Genomic DNA, 19856 nt, shown 5'->3' with positions numbered 1-19856 from the left:
ACCAACTTCATTGAGCGCATCCAACATATTCGCCAGCAGGTCCATGACATTCTTGAGAAATCAAATGCCAAGTACAAGCAGCGACATGATCAACACCGGGTGCCACACAAGTTTCAGGTGGGCGACAAAGTCTGGTTGCATTTGCAAAAGGAACGCCTTACTGGAGCCTATCGGAAATTGAGACCACTTCGATATGGTCCTTACACCATTACTAAGGCTATGGGAGACAATGCATTTGAGCTCAGCATTCCCCCATTCCTTGGCCTGCACCCAGTGTTCAATGTGGACCGCCTTCGGCCATACTTTCCACCATTGCTAGACACATCCGACATTGCAGAACAGCTCAAACCCACAGAATTAAATCCCGATTGCATGGAACAAGCTGCAACTGATCGGATCATGGACACACAGATCAAGAACACTCGCCAACAGCATATCCAACTGTATCGAGTTGTCAAAGCAGGCCAACTCCTTCAGCAGGGCAAGTGACTCACCAGGGAACAAGTTCAGCAGAGGTTTCCTCATCTCATGGAGGAGCTCAACGCAATGGGGACCATTGCTTCCTAAGGGGGGAGGAATGATCCAGGTGGATATTGGTGGCCACCTGCCAGGTCCACCTGGACCCCCACCATTGTCTTTCTCAGCATTTTCAGTTTCCTTAATTGTAGCACAGTTTACTATTTTTAGCAGTTTTTCGGGTCCTGAACTTCCGGAGCCGTTTTGAGGCCCTAAACGACGTTTTTTTGGAATTCTGGGGCGATCGAGCCCTATGTTGCCTCCCAAAGTGGTAGTACTCGGATAGATCTTTCTAACGAGCTATCGTACGCGTCAAACGGAGATCGTATGCCAAAGTTACGACCCCGGGAAATTGATGTACCAATTTACCCAAACGGGGCCCACAATTTGGCGTTTCATCTTCTAGGGTTAGGTTTCGGTATGTGAAGGGTTTTCCATTGTTTCTCAACAATAAATAGGCCTTCGAGCCTCATTGTAATACAGTTCAGAGGCATGTAGCCATCACATCTCTTCTCAGAGATAAGCTACCATCGCCCTAGCTAGTTTATTGCCATTTCTGTTTGTAAGCATATGTCAGTATTTTCCATTAATGAAATGAAGTATTATTTCCGCTGCATCTTTGTGTATATGGTTATCTCTGTAATTTGTTGCGTTCCTGCTTAAATCTGGATCAAGAAATTTCTTTATTTGGTTGGCTATGATCTTTGTTATTATTTTGTAAGAAGATTTGCACAATGAAATAGGCCAAAATCTGCTAAATGTGGAAGGCCTTGCATCTTTTGGAATTAAAGCCAGATAGGAGGATTTAGTTAAACCTCCCATTTTTTTTAATAAACACATTCCTTATCATTCTTACCAAATCCTTTTTTATTATATGTCAGTGCTGCCTATAAAAAGAAATTGTGAATCCATCTGAACCCAGTGCTTTATCCGGATGGAGGCCCCAAATAGCTACCTCGATTTCTTGTTCTCTAATTTCTTGCATAATTTCCGAATTGTGTTCAACACTTATCTTGTTTGGCACATGCTGCAAAAAGGTTTCAAAGTCTGCTCTTTCTCCATTTGATGTTAGGAGGGTTTTGAAATGTTTATGAACTTCTTCTTTTAATTCAACAACTCCTCTAATTTCCTGTCCCTCTATTTGGATTTTGTTGATCTGATTTCTGGCTCTTCTGATTTTCATAGTATTATGCAAAAAGGTTGTGTTTTTTATCCCCTGATTTAACTAAAGGCTTATTGACTTTAGTCTCACCACTTCCTCTTCTTTCCAGTTTTCTTTGTATATTTTCCAAAAGAGGGCCTTTTCTTGAAGATGGTCCTCTTTGGTCCCCTCCTTGTTTTCTTTTGCCTCTTGAAGTTTCTCCATTTTTTTTAATAACTCAGCATTTCTTTTCTTGGTTTTCTTTTCATTTTCTATGGCCCATTTTTTCAGTTCCTTTCTCAATTTTTTTAACTTGGTTTCCCACACACAATAGGGGGACCCCGTGACTTTTTGAGACCACACTTCCATAATTAGATTTTTGTATTCTTCATTACTGTTCCATATTGGGCAGTATCTGAAAGGTATGGGACCTTGATTTTCCATCAGCCCCATAGTAATTACCACCGACTTGTGATCTGATGCTTTTGTGTGAATGATTCTTGATCTTGTTGAATTGTAGTTGGAGATGATGTTGTCCTGAACCAAAATATGATCTAATCTTTCCTTTATATTGTTGCTTCCTACCCTTTTGTTGTTCCACGCATACTTACCATTATTGGGAGGGATGTCTATTAGATTGTTTTTTTCCATTATGTCTTCAATGGCATCCCTTGAAGGGTCTGAATGGTAAACCCCTCCAAATTTCTCCTCCACATTAAGGAAAAGATTGAGGTCCCCTCCCAAAATTATTTTTCTATTTTGAGTATCATTTAAGGTCTTTTGAACCGTATTCCAACATTGTTCTTTTTCCCTGAAGTGGTTGGGAGCATATATGTTGACAATGCAGAATTGCTCATTGGTGGTTGTCTCTTTTAGCTCTGTTCTATTCCAGTGTTGTTCCCTTTTTTGCTGTAGTAGCTCCCATTTTGTTTTCCTCCATAATGTGCATATTCCCCCTGAGGCCCCTATAGCTTGTTGAGTTGTTCCCTCATAATTTTTTTCGAGTCTTGGCAACTAGTTTTGGTCTCCTGAAGCATTAGAATATCTAGGATTTCCTTTACTAGAATATCTTTTGTTGCATCTACTTTAAAAGGTGTCCCCAAACCACAACAGTTCCTGGAGACCACACTCATTATTTATTTAGTTGATGGGCAGAGGGTCCTTTCCCTCTTTGATGATTTTGGTTTTTCTCATTATTCCGAGTGATTTTCCCAAAAAAGGAGTCCATGGGATGTTGCATTCCTAAAGCCACTTCTTTTGTTGTGCTTCATCTCTAAGTTCTTTGTTAGATTTTCTTCTTGCTTTCTTTTGGTAATCTAAGGTTTGAAGAGATTCTTTTGATTGGTTTCTTGTCAAAATTCTATCAACTGAGGGGGGAGGAGGGCTGCGAGGGATAATAGGAATGGAGGGGGTGAGGATATGGGAAGGAGAGAGATGAGGGGAGGAGGGGTGGGATGAGGGAGGAATGGGAGGATCATCAAGAGGTCCAAAGGGGTTGGGATTGATGAAAAATGAAGAGATTAGGGGAGGATTGGCTGGGGGGGGGGGGTGATGATGGAGAAGGATCAGAGGGGGGAAGGGTAGCCTGGTGATGGCTTGAGGAGGAGAGGGGTTGTTTATTTGTTGATTTTTTCTTTTTAACTTGTTCCCATTTTGGTTCAAACTCTTCTAAATTTTCTCTTTCTTGTGTTTTTGGACATCTAGTTGCAAAATGACTGTATTCATGACACACCTTGCATTTAAACGGTATTTGCTCATAGTCCAACTGTTGTATGTGCGTCCATTTATCTAATTTGATCTTTACTACCTCCGGTAAGCCCTTCCCTAGATCCACTTCGACACATGTCCTTGCACATGCATGCATGTTCTCTTTTGGTTCACATCTATCGCAGCTAGAAAATTAAGACTCAAATAAACAATTCATTTGGTCTAAAATATCAAAAAATGGAAATCACATTAGAATTGTAGCATGTTATTTTGTGCCACAAGTTTCGAAACTTACAAAAGTAGAGGGATTGACCATAAAGACCCCTTTGCAACCTTAAAAGCGAATATTGCAACATATCCTCAGCTATGTGAAGTCCTTACAGTGGGCGATTTCAATGCTAGGATTGCAAGTGAGCAAGCTAGGATTCTTTGTTGTAAAGAAGATTGCAACCCTATCTGGCTTACAAAAGAGAATAATCATTAGTGGGAAATAATTTCAAAGGACAAGGGTTGCAATCTCTTTGGTGAACAATTTCTTACTCTACGTGGGGCTTTCAATTTAGTCATTTGTGATGGTTTGACAAGATGGGAAAAGTATGGTAATTTCACTTGCACTACTTACAATGGAGAAAGTGCAGTAGATTATGTAATTTTCTTGCATGGTTTGTGTGAGAAAATTGAGGAAGTTTTGGTTGGAGAACAATTTCGGGAATTAAAATTGGATCAAAAGCCGATTTATTTAAGTTTCTCTTAGATTGGAAAGAAGCAGTTAGGGTCAAAAACTCAGTGTGTTCAACAAAGTATCCCAAAGGGCAGAATTCTTTTGACCCCAAAAAATTGTAACACCTTCAAAGTAACACTAGAGAGGCACCTCGAGAAGGAGAAAATTATGATCCATGGCCTTCATAGTCATGAATTAACACATTTAATTCAAAGCGCACTTGCAAAGTGAAAAAGAGCAAAAAATAAGAAGTCTGAAACAAACTGCTTTCCTGTTATTCCTAGTTTTATGAGGAATGCAAAAAGGCAAGGAGAATGTTGAAAGAGTCAAACACGGATGGCATAAACCTCAAAGATTACAAGCAGATATAAAAAAAGAAAAAGGTTGATTTCATGGTTTTAAGGAGGGAAGAATTAATCTTCCTTGGGAAAAATAAACCCAAATTATTTTGGAAGGAACTCCAACCAAGAAAGATGCAAATTGAAAATAATATTACAGCTTCTAAATGGTTTGACTATGCAAGACAACTTTATGAGCAGGATCCCAGGGTTGACCCTCCTCCCTTCATCAACATTGCTATTGAGCTCTTCACGGTGCAAGAGGTAGACATGGGTATCAAGAAGTTGGTTGTTGGAAAAGCAAAGGACTTAGCTAAACTCCAGGCAAAGTATCTAAAGTGGGGCTTAAAAATTCTTGCACCTCACATTACAAAATTTTTCCAACACCATCATACAACAAGGGCTCCCCACAGATTGGACAACTAGTCTGGCAATACGCCTTTTCAAGAGTGGTGATGTCAATAATCCCTCCAATTATAAGACCATAATAATAAACCCCTTGTTTGCAAAGTGATTTGGAAGCATGCTAAAAAATAAAATCAACAAATGGGCGGAAGAAGGAGATAAACGTGCTAAAGGGCAAGCATATTTTAGATCTAAACATTCCACAATTGATCATGGTATAACTTTAAGGCACATCACTGAAAAAATTTGGGACAAAAAGGAACAAGTGTTTTGTTGTTCTGTTGATTTCAGAAAAGCCTTTGACATGGTCCCTAGGGATAAGCTTTGGCACAAAATGAAGGAATTGGGGGTTCCTAGGCATCTTAGAGTAGTTGTGCATAGGTTGTACGAAGAGGTGAAAGTAAAAATTAGAACTTCAACGGGCATCATTGAAAGTTTAGAAGTGATATTAGGGTCAAGCAAGGTTGCCCATTATCCCCTACCCTTTTTGGATTATATATTGACAAGCTTGAAGAGTGGCTAAATTTGCAAGGGGGTTATGATGTTCATCTAGGCAACTTTGTTATAAGACTCCTTTTGTATGTAGATGATCTTATTCTGATTGCTAAATCTGCTCTTGGTTTGAAAGAACACTTACTTTCTCTTGAGCATTTTTGTAGAAGGGTGGGGATGTAAGTCAATATTAGCAAAACAAAAGTAGTGTTTTTTTCTAACAAAATAAAACATAACCATCATATGTTCTACTTTGAAGGCAACACTTTTGAGGGAGTTGAAGATTACAAGTACCTCATAATTGTCTTCAACAGAAATCTAAGTTGGGATGGTTGTAGAAAGAAAAGAAATTTGGGGGGTTGGAAAGCATTTTATGCTTTTCAAAATAGGTGTAGAGAGGCAGAGTTATGAGACTAGAAGACCATTCATACTCTTTTTGGGCTTTTAGTGATTTCAGTGATTCTCTACGGTTGTGAACTGTGGGCCAACGATACATTTGACTTGCAATGTAAACAAATTAAGAAAATTCAAAAGTGCTTGATTACAAACAAGTTCAATATTAAAAGTGTCTTTCCTTATGATATCTTGTTAAGTGAAATGAGGGTTGCTCCTATTAAAGCAAGCACTATGGTGCAATTTATAAGTTATTTAAAAAAATTTGAACAAATGGAAGAGGGCAGATAGCCTAAGGTTGTTTTTGATGGCATGTTGTGAAAAAGGAAGAAGACTTGGATGCGGCAAAATAACAAATGGTTTAGCAAATGGGGTATTTGCTTGAACATGTGTCCCACAAGTAGTAAAGAGATAAAATCTTTTGTTATGGATTAGTTCCACAAGCGTACTTGGGATAAGGAGCTAGGGAGAAAGAAAAAGTACTATATTGAAGAGTTTAATCCCACTCATAATCATCAACAAAAAGCGCACATAGGGGCCAATATTTCTTGGAGAGCCAAAATTCTGATTGCTCAGTTAAGGACTAATTCTCATCAACTTTGTTGCGGAACAGGGCGCTTGAAAAGGCCAAAAGAAGTATGGGAAGAAAGAGTATGTAGTTTTTTCTCTTCTAGAAAAGTGGAAACAGAAAAACATTTCATTTTAGAATGTGAGGCCTTCAAAGACAATAAGGAAAGTTATGCAGGTATTTTGGCAGCTAGCTCTTGGGATAATTTATTCAGTTAGGGGTTTGTCAAGAAGTTGGGAGCATTGATTGTGAGGCTTTATAGGAAAATGGTTGAATACAAGAATCAAATGACAAAGCAATCTATCCCATAGGCTATCTTTAGCATCGTGGACGTTAATATATATATATATATATATATATATATATATATGTATGTATGTATGTATATATGTTTTTTTTTTTTTTTCACTTTGACTAAGTCAAATTACATTAAAAAATAAATAAAAAAACTAAATTAAATAAAAAAGTTAACGTAAACATTTTAAGTCGTCAAAATAAAATAACAAAATAAAAATAATCTTATAAAAATAAAATAATAATGTGGAATATAGCCTATTTAAAAGGGAAAGATCCATCTTAACTCTGAATTTGAGAGGTATCAAATCTCTTGAAATTCAAACCTATTTTAGAGTAAAAAGAGATTTGACCCCTGTATACATTTGGTACATCTTAAATTAAAATGGATCTAGACAAATCCAAAAACAAATAAACAATCAAATAAAAAACATATTTCCACTGATTTCATAAATTTTTAACTAATTTTGAAATTGTGATTTCTAACCAAAAAAATCTGGCTGAGAATAAAAACTTATTCACAAAATTATATATATATATATATATAAATGTTTATTATTATTAATAATTAATTAAAATAATGATTATTATAACTATATCGGTGCCCAGGTTTACATCTTAAAGAATTTTTTTATAATATCCGGATTTCACTTTTACTTAGCCATTAATTCCTCCCTCTGAATGCAAGCAGTGGACCCTAAACTCCCTTAAGTTCTCTGGTAAAATTGAAAATTCCAAAGGCTCCGTCCGAAGGGGTGCTATAATAAAACCGGCTTTTGTGGACTCGGGACAGTCTCCGGAGGGAAGGGTGCCATGCCATGTGACCATGGATTTTGTGCATTTGGGCGAGAAAGTTGTGTCGGTTTACAATCGAGAACAACAAAGAAATTAGAGGACGGAATTGATACTATAAATACCTCAAATTGCCCATACCAAAATCAGAATTGTCCGAATACTTGCAACTGAACCTTCTTCTGGGATCAACGCACCTCAGAAACTCTAGCATTTTCTTCGATCAAGAACAGTCGAAACACTATCTTCTTCTTGGGTCATCGAACCCTCGAAACTCGATTGAGAGAAGGTGTCGGATCCCGTGCCACAAGACGGCCATGGCTTGCGTTGCAGAATATGTTCGTCCTCTACCTCTGATCGATGAAAATCCCAGGAAACGCAGAAAGTTAACGTCCTCGTGGGATGTTCTCCCTTGTCATACGGAGGTTGGTTAATTTTATAATCTGTTAAATTATAATCAATTTTCTTATAGATATAACTTCAATTAGATTTTTAAAGTAGGGTTTTCTTTTGCCCTTCTGAATCCTGTGAGATTTGCATTTCAATCCCCTGGTATTGGTGGTTTGATAAAAATAGTCAGAGGATTTTCTACTGTTTATTTTGAATAGAAAATGAATCAACGGCTATGTGTAGGCTCAGCCATCATTAGTATCTAGTGGGCAAGATGTTGGGATCGGAAATGGAAATGGAGAAGGGGCAGACCCCTCCATCTCCTCAGACCATGGTCAGCTTTCATCTCCGACCGTGGAATTCAAAGCAACATCCTCCCGCAATGCCTCCCCTCGATGGCGTAATGATGACAACGATGGCCATTACATATTTGAACTCGGAGAGAATTTGACCCCTCGATGTAATGACATGTTTCTAGTATTGTTGGTAATCTTATTTTCGAGGGGTTTTGCCCACTGTTGATGACAAAATGTTTTTCTACAATAGCCCTTCCCCCCATTTATCCTGCTAATTTGGCTAATTTCTCTTCTGCTATCCGTTTTACAGATAAAATTCTCAGTAAAATGGGCGAAGGTAAGAATCTAGGATATATAAGGTCTCTTAGTATTTTCTTAGATTTGTCCAATGAATTTATTTGATTGGAATATGGTCAACGTTTATAGGGACATTTGGCCAAGTTTTAGAATGTTGGGACCGAAAATCAAAGGACTTCGTAGCTATTAAAATCGTTCGAGGCCTACAAAAGTACCGGGAGGCAGCAATGGTTGAAATTGATGTGCTGCGTGAAGTGGCCAAGCATGATAGAACTGGTACACGGTATGAATGAATATCTGTCGAGATATGTCATTTAGTTAATCAATCCACATTTTTAATATATATAGCCATTCTAAGTGTTTATTTGCTTTAGACTCCTAAAGTTACAGTATCTCACTGGTCGGTTGATGTGTGCTACTTGTTTAATACAGTTGTGTGCAAATGCGCGACTGGTTTGACTATAGGAGTCACACGTGTATCGTGAGTTCTCAGCAGAACTTCATTTTTCTCCATAGTGAATGTTAGGCATTTTAAATGGCCTCCAAAAGTTCTTCTTTTGGTTGTTTATAGAGAAGTTTTAAGTTTGTTGATGAATGTAAATGATCTACAGGTTTTTGAAAAACTTGGGCCAAGCTTATATGATTTTCTTCAGAAAAATAACTATCGCCCATTTCCCATTGATCTTGTTAAGGAGGTTGGCAGGCAACTTTTGCAGTCTGTAGCATGTGTGTAACATCAATTCTTTTTCCCTTATTATAGAGCTTTATTGGCTGATCAATATTATTATCATTTCAGAGTTGCCTATATGATATTTATTATTAATTTGGTTCTGAGAAAATGTCTATCCATTATAAGGGATATTCATTTGAGTTTAATAACTATCTGGATTGGCAGATATGCATGACTTGAAGCTCATTCACACAGATTTAAAGCCAGAAAATACACTTTTTGTTTCTTCAGACATTGTGAAGATTCCATATAAGGTAGTTCAGTGGCAAGAGAAACTAGTTTTTCTTGGTTAACAGCTTTTATTGTATTCTCAAAACATATTTATTTGATTATGGTTCCTGCGTCTTTAATTGTATTTTGTCTCATACGTTCCAAGCGATAAACTCTGATTAGTATCCGTTTTAAAAGGGTTTGGAGAGGTCATCACAAGAAATATGCAACAGATGGCCAAAGTCAAGTGCAATAAAGTTGATTGATTTTGGAAGTACCACTTTTGAAGGAGAAGATCATACATCAGTGATCTCTACCAGGCATTATCGAGCTCCCGAAGTTATATTGGGTAAGCTTGGAAAGACTTCCTAGTAGGATCTACCACTTAGTGACATTCCAATGTTCAAATGAGCCATAGAACCTATATCCAATTGCATTGTAATTTTTGACAGGACTTGGATGGAGCTACCCTTCTGATATTTGGAGTGTAGGATGCATACTTGTGGAGCTTTGCTTGGTAATTTACCATACAATTACATTTTGTGTAGATGATATTTAACCTATTGTAAATTAGAAATATATTTATCATAGTTGCATATCAAACATGCAGGGAAAGACACTATTTCAAACCCATGAGAATTTGGAACATCTTGCCATGATGGAAAGGGTTTTGGGCTCATTGCCACATCGTATGATAAAGAAAGCAGAGTGAGTTTCTCGACGCTTTTTAGTGAAATGGTGGCTCAATTTGCTTTTCAGTTGTTGTAAAGGTCCTAAATGTCCTATGCTTAATGTAAACCATGAGGTTCAATGTCATTCTGTAAACAGTCGCAAAAGTGCAAAATATTTTCGGCATGGAAAAAGGTTGCATTGGCCAGAAGGAGCATCTTCCAGAGAGAGTATCCGAGCAGTTAGGAAGTTGTGCCACCTAAGAGTATGCTTAACTATTTTATTTGATGCGCCTACACATCTTAGAATGGCCTCACAATATTTACATTCGTCTATGGATGGCTAACTGCTTTCTATTTAAATATCCCTTTTTGCAGAATTTGATCATGGAGCATGTGGACCATTCAGCTGGTCTACTTATAGACTTGCTGCAAGGACTTCTCAAGTTTGAGCCTTCGGAACGTTTGAAAGCTTCAGAAGCTTTGAGTCATCCATTCTTCTTAGAGGGTTCCAAATTTCATAAATATGGTGCATAGAAATCATGAGAATTCTGATTCGCTGCATGGGACAATGTTGGATTGTTATCAACTTCGTTGGTCTCAGGTGCCAGGCTTCATCGGTCCCCAGACTTCTGAACCAGGAGAAACTTCGAGACATCCATTCTTCGAAGATAATGTTGTGCCTAATGATAATCCATTACAGCATAAAGTTTGGGCTCTCCCTGCATGAAACAAATATGAGTGGGATTGACTTTGTTGGTCTCTGCCACAAGTGTCCCCAATCGAGTTAAAAGCGGATGGGATATGTACCAGGTTGGGACAATTTTTTGGGTGGCTATGTTCCGTGCCGGAGATGGATCTGTGCACAGGATTTTAAGGATTATGGCTCGGACACCTTGCATGCAAATGGAGCATCCTATTGGTACATTCAATTAGGAATCAAAAGCAAGGTAAATGGGATATTCCATTTGGGACAAATTTTGGGTGCCTATGTTTCAGTGTGGAGATGGCTCTGTGCCCAATGGCTCTAAGAAATTACTTAGCCAGATATCTTCCCATCACAATAAACTTGGCTGATGGACATTGTAAAATAAGAACCGTTGGTGTCTACTTGTACATTATATTGAATGTTTAGTATTTTTCAACACAACTTGCAAATGAAGCTTAGTTTTTAATTCAAATCGTCATTATTTAATTCACTTTATTTAAAATATTATTGAGCAGAGAGCTCTCCAGCCCAGTATGGTAGAGATAATATCCTGTCTTGTCATGTTACAGAAAAAATAAAAATAATAAAAATTATAAATAAAATTAAGATTAAAGTAAATAGTCAGTGTCTTGATTAACATTTTGACTTATTCAAATTAAGATGGAAGGGTGTCATTGAACGATAGAGTATCTTAATTCTACCTGGTGAATAATTAAAATTATTGTTGAAGTTTAAAGTTATTTTTTTTTGGGATCTATCATGGTTAATTCTACCTTGTGAATGAGTAGAATTATGGTTGAAGTTTAAAGGTTTCTTTTATGTTTTATTTTAATAAATAGTAAGGTATATAATGTTTGGTATCAAAGTTTTTTTTGAAGAATAAGAAATTTTCAATTAAAAAAGATGTTGATTTTTATAAGAATAAGAAATTTTCAATTAAAAAAGATGTTGATTTTTATAAGAATAAGAAATTTTCAATTAAAAAAGATGTTGACTTTTTTAAGAATAAGAAATTTTCAATTAAAAAAGATGTTGACTTTTTTAAGAATAAGGAATTTTCAATTAAAAAAGATGGTGATGGGCTTCAAATTAATTTTAATTTTTTTTTGAAGATGAGACCTCAATGAGACAAAAAGAAATGGCTTTTGATGGATCTTATGAAACACATAATAACGAAGCTGATTATTCACTTTATGAAACACATTTAATAACCAAGCTGATTACTTCACTTTATTCATGGGCTATTATTAGCAAACACATGGCAAATACAAAAATAGTGGCTTTTCAAAGATGGTCATTAGATCAATTCAAGATCATAAAATTCCTCTACCTCATTATTTCTTTATTTATTAAACCATGGCATTAGGAAAAATACAAATGAAACCCAACATACTTGAATTCCCCGCTCTTGAAGCTTTTCTCTATATCAACACTATGTTTGTTTGTATCATTGTATGGCCTTGGATCACCTCTATGTTGAATTGTGCAATTTGCATGTCCTGTAATTTAATGGTGGTTGCCCCCTATGCAATTATTGCAATTCTTCATCTTGCTTGAAAAATTAAAAGTTCCTTTTAATTTTCTCCTTTTCTCAAAATCCTTTTTGAGAAAATAATTTATTGTATCCTCGTTTTCGCTTTACTTTATAATTTTGAGTTGGGCCAAATCCCTAATCTCAATAGTGAAAATTAAAATATAATCTTGAGTAGATATCAACAATCCAAAATTCAATTTAAATCACTAAAAGTTTGATGAGAATGTTTGTAACTTGTTCTTATGTCTAAATATGCTAAAGCTTGGTTGTTCCCTTAAGGACTATTTGATGAAATAATATTTGATCCCAATGTCTTTCAACTTTTCATGAAACATTCGATATTTTGACATGTACTCTCATTTTTTACCTTCTTGATTGCTTATTGAAGTTTGCTTCCTATTGAGCTAAGAAATCACTATAGACCCCGAACTAAAACAACACCTAGATGTGCTCTTTTGACATGTGTTTCTAGGCACTTTTGAGGTAGCTAATCATTAAGTCCCTTAATTTTCTAGGGAATCTTGGTATACAATGAACATTGAAAATGGTTAATTTTATACATGCTTAATAATGATGTGCATTTCTATTGTCCGCTAGTTGTAAATTACTCAAAGATAGTTGTGCAGATGCAAAGAAATTGATGAACGGAGAACCACTCTCCACCTAACCATAGGCATAGCTACACTACAAATTTCTTGCAATTGGCCAACCTTGATCCAAATCCAATGCCTTAAGAGGAAGCTTCTCTCAAGGTTCCATAGATTTCAAATCAAGGTAGGTATATAAGCTTGTCCTTTTCTTAATTCCTTTCGATCTTGAATAAGGCAAACCATTCAAAATTTCCTTGCTATCGCATTCGTGTTGAAGGATTCCTTATTGATTTACTTAATCAATTTAACTAAGATTACAACTCCATATAAATTTGTTGTGACTTAATGGGTTTTTTTCACCCTTTTTTCAAAGTCATGGTTCAATTTCTGCTCACGAATTCCACTAGTTCATTGGCACACATTCCTTGATTTCTCTCTGGTTTCTTATCTCTTTGCTCTTCCTTTTTTTCTATTCACTCACATGTATAGTACCTAGCATGAGAATATGGAGTCCCTCCTTGAGTTGTGTAGTCAATCAAAAGTCTCTAGAATGGCTACAAAGCCCATACTCCAGGTCCAATTCAATACCATTCCCCTTGATTATTCTCATAATTTCTAGCAATTGGGGAGTTTGACTTTCAAATTAAAAGCCAAGACAATTAATTTAGGTAAGATAGAAAACTTCCCAAATCTCCCTTACAACATTCCCTTCAGGCATCAAGATATGTGTTGGATTCTCTCTTCTTCAACTTTAGCAATATATTAAATAAGAGTTAATATTTATATCAAATGAATTCTAGAAAAGTACCCACGCTATTCATTACAATATTATTAGTTTTGGTTATGTATTACAAAACTTGGAGTTTAAAAAGAGGTGTTACAGAGATGAATATGTAGACAAAGAGCTATGTCCAAAATGAGGGCATGACAATTACCAGAAATCAAAAAACAAGGGGAAGTCCTTCTCATAAGATATTGGGGCACATTCCTATAATATCAAGGATTCAAAGGCTCTTTCATTGAAAAAATTAGCTATGTTGCAGGGGTGGCATGCCTTACTTAGAAGTGAGTTGGGAGTTATGTGTATTCTAGGATATTCAATATCCATGAAACATATAGCAGATACATCACCAGATTCAGAGGCTCTTTCATTGAAAAAAATTGGCTATGTTGCAATGCCTCATTTAGAAGTGAGTCAGGGGTTATGTGTATCCTAACATATTTAATATCCATGAAACATATAGCAGATACATGACTAGATTCAAAGGCTCTTTCATTGAAAAAAATTAGCTATGTTGCAGGGGTGGCATGCCTCACTTAGAAGTGAGTCGGGAGTTATCTGTATCCTAACATTTTCAATATCCATGAAACATATAGCAGATACATGACCTTTGATTGAGCATATGCATGGATGAAGTTAAAATACATTCCTTCCAAAACACCAACTATATTGTTTAACTAGTGGTAGTGATCAATAACAATACCCCCCCCCCCCATAGTTGTCCATGAAGAATGGACAGCTTATGCTAGTTCTTGGAGTCCTAGGTAGAAGACAGGTGAAGAGAATGAATGCCTATATCCAACCATTGATTATTGAATTTAAGGAATTATGGGAAGGGATACATGCATACGATGTATCAAGACATACATCACACACTATTATCCAGAAGTAGAAGTTTGTTATGGTAAACATGTTGATTGATTTGTTTATATCTGTAATGTTACTTAGCATACTCAATTATGCAACTATCTTTTTTGACCATAACATCCTTTGTATATAATACTTTGCAGGTATTATAACAAAATGGTATCATGGATGTAAATATTGTGAACCTTCTATAGAGGCTAGGTGGTCCAACCACCTACGAAATCCAATGTAGAATTTCTCAAGGATATTATATCCTTATAGAAGAGTTGCATCTGCTTTCAATGGTAAACCTTAGAGAAACCAAATACTTGAAATAGTCATGTTGACAAATTAGATTAGACATATGACACGAAGGAGAGGGAAATGGAAAAGTTGTTCAATTCAAATGGAGAACATATACTCGATGATCCTAAACTTTTTTGACATCTATGTTGAAAAAGTACCCATTGTGATGAAAAAGAAATCTATATTTTATGAGCTTCAATATTGGAAGCAACTTAAGAGTGGTCGCTTACTAGATCCCATGCATATATTCAAAAATGTTTTATCCTCTTGATGAAGACACATATCATTGGAAAAAATTGACACATTGGTTTCTAGGAGATATCTTATTTCTTTAAATACTAAAAAGATACATTAGCCAAGAAAAGAAAGTAGAGGAGATTCATGTCTCTCTTGTTCTTTTAAATAAAGGTGATGTTTTGTAGATTTTGAAGGAAGATCATCTTTATTCGATGAAGGATGTTATATTGGGTATGAAGACACCTTCTTTATATCGGTTGACTATGGCATTGCTTCATTATATAAGGCCATTTGTCGGGGTTGAAATCACATTATCATTTGAACATTCTAAAGGTATGTATCTCGAATACATGATTCTTTTTCTGTAATGTGGGTTAAAATAAACTACGCACTTACAATTTTATGGAAATTGACTATGTTTGTGTGTCTATTTCGTAGTGTCATTATCCTTTTCTCATGCATGATTATGTGAACCATGACTTCTTCCAACACCTGTGACTTTCCATATCAAATTCTCTACATTTGTAAGTTGGATCACATTAAAGGAGATTCATATGGCTATTGTTCCATAGCGTCGTTGAGAGATAGTGGAGATTGTTTGTATGTTTACGAAGGAACTACAACTTGTAGGTCCATTTTCTAATTCACCTACTTGATAAGGTTAAACTATTTGGGGCTCCCTTGTGTCATTGGATGTTCTTCTTAGAGAGACATGTGAAAAAATTGAAGGGGTCCATTTACCAAAATCCAAAACCAAAGGGCTCTATGGTGGAGGGGTACATAATACATGAGCCATAAATTGACAACAATGCACGATATAGAGTAAGTCACATGTATTTTGCCAAATTTATACGTAGCAACTATCTACACTTTAAAAGTTCATAATACATATTTGATCTCATACTATTCATTTGGAATTCTTGTATACCAGTGAATTCAAAAATTGATGTCGTTAGTAAATTCATTCCTTACGACATGAAGGCAACACAACAATGGGTTGTCTTGTGTGAAGAGAAAAGAATGAAATGAGATAGTGATAGGAAATGATTTAGAGGTTGAATGGTAGAAGCATGCCTTAATCATCTAAAAGAAAACATGCCAAAGACTTATCTCAACATTTGGGCGGTTGACCAAATCACAGAGAAATATGGCATGTCCAGTTGTTACCCATGTGTAGAAAATAATACACTAAACACATGGCTCGAATGCAATAAATTTGAAATAATATCTCTAAGCACCACATTGAATTTATAGTGCACGTTTGAATTGTAACATGTATTATGTTTTTATTAATGGTCAAGTTATTAGATATATGACACCATTCTTTCTTCGCATTTTTACAGGTGCATTTGTTCCTATCTATGTGGGAATATGGGCATCATTTTCACATTCAGGATGTCAATGATGGATACATCACACAAGATTGTGGAGTGGAAGTCAAGATTGACCTAGCTAGTCGTGTTAACCATTGTGATCAAAACCTAATAGAGGGGAAATTAGGCTACATGGGAAATATACAAGATATCTTTCAAGTGGACTTCTCATTTTTCCAATGTGTCATTTTTAGTTGCAAGTGGTGGGATACCTTTTGATCGAATAAATATAAATGAACATCATGACAGTGGGCTAATATGTAATAAGTCTTCAAAAATGTGGGTTGAAATTAAGGACTTTCATGTTTCCTCAAAACACAACAACCAAACGTTTTCTTACCTAGATGTGTTAGATGGGAATTGGTGGATAGTATTGAGACATGATCCAAGATGAAAAAACATTTCTGAGAACAATAACGTTAAGATGCCAAGCGAGGAAGAAAACCACGATGATGACAACAAAGAGTGATATGTAAATATTTTGTTGCAACATTTATATTATGAATGTTTCAGTTTATTATGAGTATTTATAATTGCCCCACTATATATATTTTTTTCCTTTCCTTTTATAATGTTTAAGATAAAAAATTAACAACCATTTATAATTATCATATTCAAAATACATAATTAACAACCATTTATAATTATCATATTGAAAATACATTAAATAATACCAGCGTAAAATAAGTTTTTGAGATGTTTTTATTATCGTATTTATTGTACTAAACTTATTTTGTATTATATTAACATGTTAGTTTTTGAATCACTAAGCAATAATTGAGATATCGCAAAGTTGATGATTTATTCATATAGTAAATATTTATTTTAAAATATATATTTAAATGATAATTTTTTTGGTCAAGTTCATTGGGTTCTCCAGAGATTACTTCAGGCTTGACATGTGGCTTGAGAAACTATGACCTGAGGGCATTTAAGCCATCAAAATCACTCGGGGATCACACTTGGCTTGGACCACACCAACTCTTAACACGACAGGCTTTTTTCCCATGGAGTTTCAAACAGATGACATTCACATCATAGAGTAACTTAACCTTATATCCCATCACCATCTATTCTACGCCCCATGGGATTTTAAAATGATAATATTAAAAAAATCAAATCTTAAATTTTTATTGTTTGAAAAAATTAAAATTAAAATTAAAATTAATATATACTCACTTTAATGGAACTTTTGTTAACTAGGTTTTCAAATCATATTAACAAATATTTGGAATTAATAATTTTATTTGTGGACCACATCATTTGTAGTTGATCAATATTAATAGCTTAAACTTATAGTGCTCGATAGGATACCTTACAGTAATTATTATGCTTTAATTCTCATGGGATGAAATGAGGCATCTCACAATAATTATTATAGTTTGATGCTCATGGGATACCTCTCAATTATTATTATGTTTTAATGTTCATAGAATCACATCAATGATGGCCATCTAATCTAATTATATTTATACATCTAATCTAATTATATTTATACTACATGAGAAAATCATTGAAATTGATTTCAGTTTCTCTTTAAATTTTATTTTATTTTAATATGTTTTATTTATTTATTTTGTTTGCTAGGTAATGCGAGTCTTGAGACCTCTTTAAATTTTATTTTATTTTAATATGTTTTATTTATTTATTTTGTTTGCTAGGTAATGCGAGTCTTGAGATGACTCGAATGCCCAACCCGTGGCTTGAGTAGCCACGACCAATGGCATCTGAGCTATCAAAATCACCTGGGGATCGCACCTGGCCTGGGCCACACTAACCCTTAGCATGACTAGATTTTTATCCATAGAGTTTCAAACTAGTGACATTTTCATCATGGAGTGCCTTAGCATAATATCATGTCATCATCTTCTCTACGCCCCATGGGATTTTTTAAAATATGTTTTAATATTTCAAGAAAAAAATTATAATTAATTTCATGAATTATTATAGGAAGATTTAATCACACAAAAAATAATTTTAGAAATCAATAAAATGATCAATCTGATTTATAATTACTCCTTTCGGGGTAAAAGAACATGATAGCTAGCATTGAGGAACATCTTTACAACAAACCAAATCTTGCACCTCTAGTCATCCATCCATTCCAGGAACTATTGATATTTCCATGTCCTCTTAATGGTTTTAGTTAACCTATGGTTTTTCTACTTCACTTGGAATTTACCAATACTTGGGCATAATGTACTGCATAATGTAATCTTGGCTAGCAGATCTTTTTGTATATATATATAGTTAGTATATGGAAATTTAAGATACAAGACAATAGCTTTTGTGTTGAATTATTTTTGGAGTCATCACATAAGGTTTCTCTTTTTTTTCAATGTTTTGAAGCATCATATGTGGCTCATCATCAAGAATGTAAATTAAAATATGGAAAAATCCATCCATTAAGTAGTAATATATATGACAAAATGAAGAAACCTAAGGATGAAAGAAGACGTGAAGCCAACAGAGATCCATACTAGAATTTTTTTTTTTTATAATATGGTATTAATTAAATAATAATATTTAAAATATTGTATTTTTTTGATATAATATTAATATAATATAATCTAATCTAATCTATATTGTATATAATATGCTTTAATGCAATATTCATTAAAATATAATACATTAAAATATAATATAGATTATATAAGAATGTAATAATATTATATAATATAATATATTATGTGAAGGGATATAAAATATTATATTTTTAGTATAATTAAGAATATTATATTTTATAGATTATTAAAGAGGATATAAAAAAGTTAATATAAAAGAGGAATGGAAAAGGGGTCAGTTAGAGAGATTTTATAGTTAAGGTAGGAATCTAATTTTTACTAATTTTCCAACCTTCATCTCTATTAAGGTTGTTTGGGCATTTTCCCATCTTCTTTGGATTTTCTATGGTGAAAGTGTTCAATTTTGGCAAGGATGGAAGTTTGACAAAACACCATATTTGCATTGAAAAAACTTCAGTCCTTGCCAAAATTGAACATTATCACCATAAAAAATTCAGAGAAACCATAGAAATAGAAAAACGTCCTAACAAATTTAATAGAGATGAAAATTGGAAAATTAGTTAGAATTGGATTCCACCTTAAATTCAAAGTCTCTCTAACTAACCCCTTTCCTGTAACTTTTTTATATCTTATCTTGAATAATCCATAAAATATAATATTTTTAATCATATTAAAGTATATAATATTTTATATTCCTTTACCTAATATATTATATTTTGTTATATTCCAAATACCTTATTACATTCTTAATAATATATATAATATGCGATAATATATGACCTTAATGCATATTATATACCATATATTATATTATACTCTTTATATTTTATTATTTTATTATGCTATATTATATTTTTTAATAATATTTCATTATTATAGTAAAGTACATTATATTAAAGTAAATAATATTTTATATAGGTTAATATTATATATATATATATATATATGTTTGTGGTTCATTGTATGAGAGATTGATATTATATACATTCACAGAAAA

General features: G+C 34.4%; 1 protein-coding gene across 5 annotated transcripts; it reads left to right on the top strand.

The window, feature by feature from the left end:
- Nucleotides 1–7446: 7446 nt before the first annotated feature.
- Nucleotides 7447–11108, top strand: LOC149232947 (serine/threonine-protein kinase AFC1-like). 5 transcript variants are annotated; one of them, XM_089379578.1, is made up of 12 exons: nt 7476–7792; nt 8001–8217; nt 8364–8390; nt 8480–8633; nt 8783–8831; nt 8962–9076; nt 9246–9334; nt 9489–9639; nt 9743–9807; nt 9901–9998; nt 10119–10224; nt 10337–11108. In XM_089379578.1, the coding sequence occupies exons 1-12, from the start codon at nt 7685–7687 to the stop codon at nt 10493–10495; spliced, it is 1338 nt and encodes a 445-aa protein (XP_089235704.1). In that variant the 5' UTR covers nt 7476–7684; the 3' UTR covers nt 10496–11108. The 5 variants fall into 5 exon arrangements, with proteins under 5 accessions (XP_089235705.1, XP_089235706.1, XP_089235704.1 ...); XM_089379579.1 differs by lacking the exon at nt 10119–10224 and having other exon boundaries at nt 7447–7792; nt 10337–10438; XM_089379580.1 differs by having other exon boundaries at nt 7451–7792; nt 9901–10224; nt 10337–10438.
- The last annotated feature ends 8748 nt before the right edge of the window (nt 11109–19856 follow it).

This window comes from Pinus tabuliformis, chromosome J (assembly GCF_031772625.1).
Source record: "Pinus tabuliformis cultivar Carrire ecotype Pingquan chromosome J, CPIR1, whole genome shotgun sequence".
In the NCBI taxonomy this organism is placed as follows: Eukaryota; Viridiplantae; Streptophyta; class Pinopsida; order Pinales; family Pinaceae; genus Pinus; species Pinus tabuliformis.
Note: the sequence above shows the minus strand (reverse complement) of the source record. Positions and strands in the feature narration are given on the sequence as shown.

Coding starts and splice junctions, on each gene's coding strand:
- LOC149232947 (XM_089379578.1), top strand. CDS start 7,685: ATGGCTTGCGTTGCAGAATATGTTCGTCCTCTACCTCTGATCGATGAA. Junction 9,335..9,488: donor TTGTGAAGATTCCATATAAG/GTAGTTCAGTGG, acceptor CCGTTTTAAAAG/GGTTTGGAGAGGTCATCACA. Junction 9,808..9,900: donor TACTTGTGGAGCTTTGCTTG/GTAATTTACCAT, acceptor TCAAACATGCAG/GGAAAGACACTATTTCAAAC.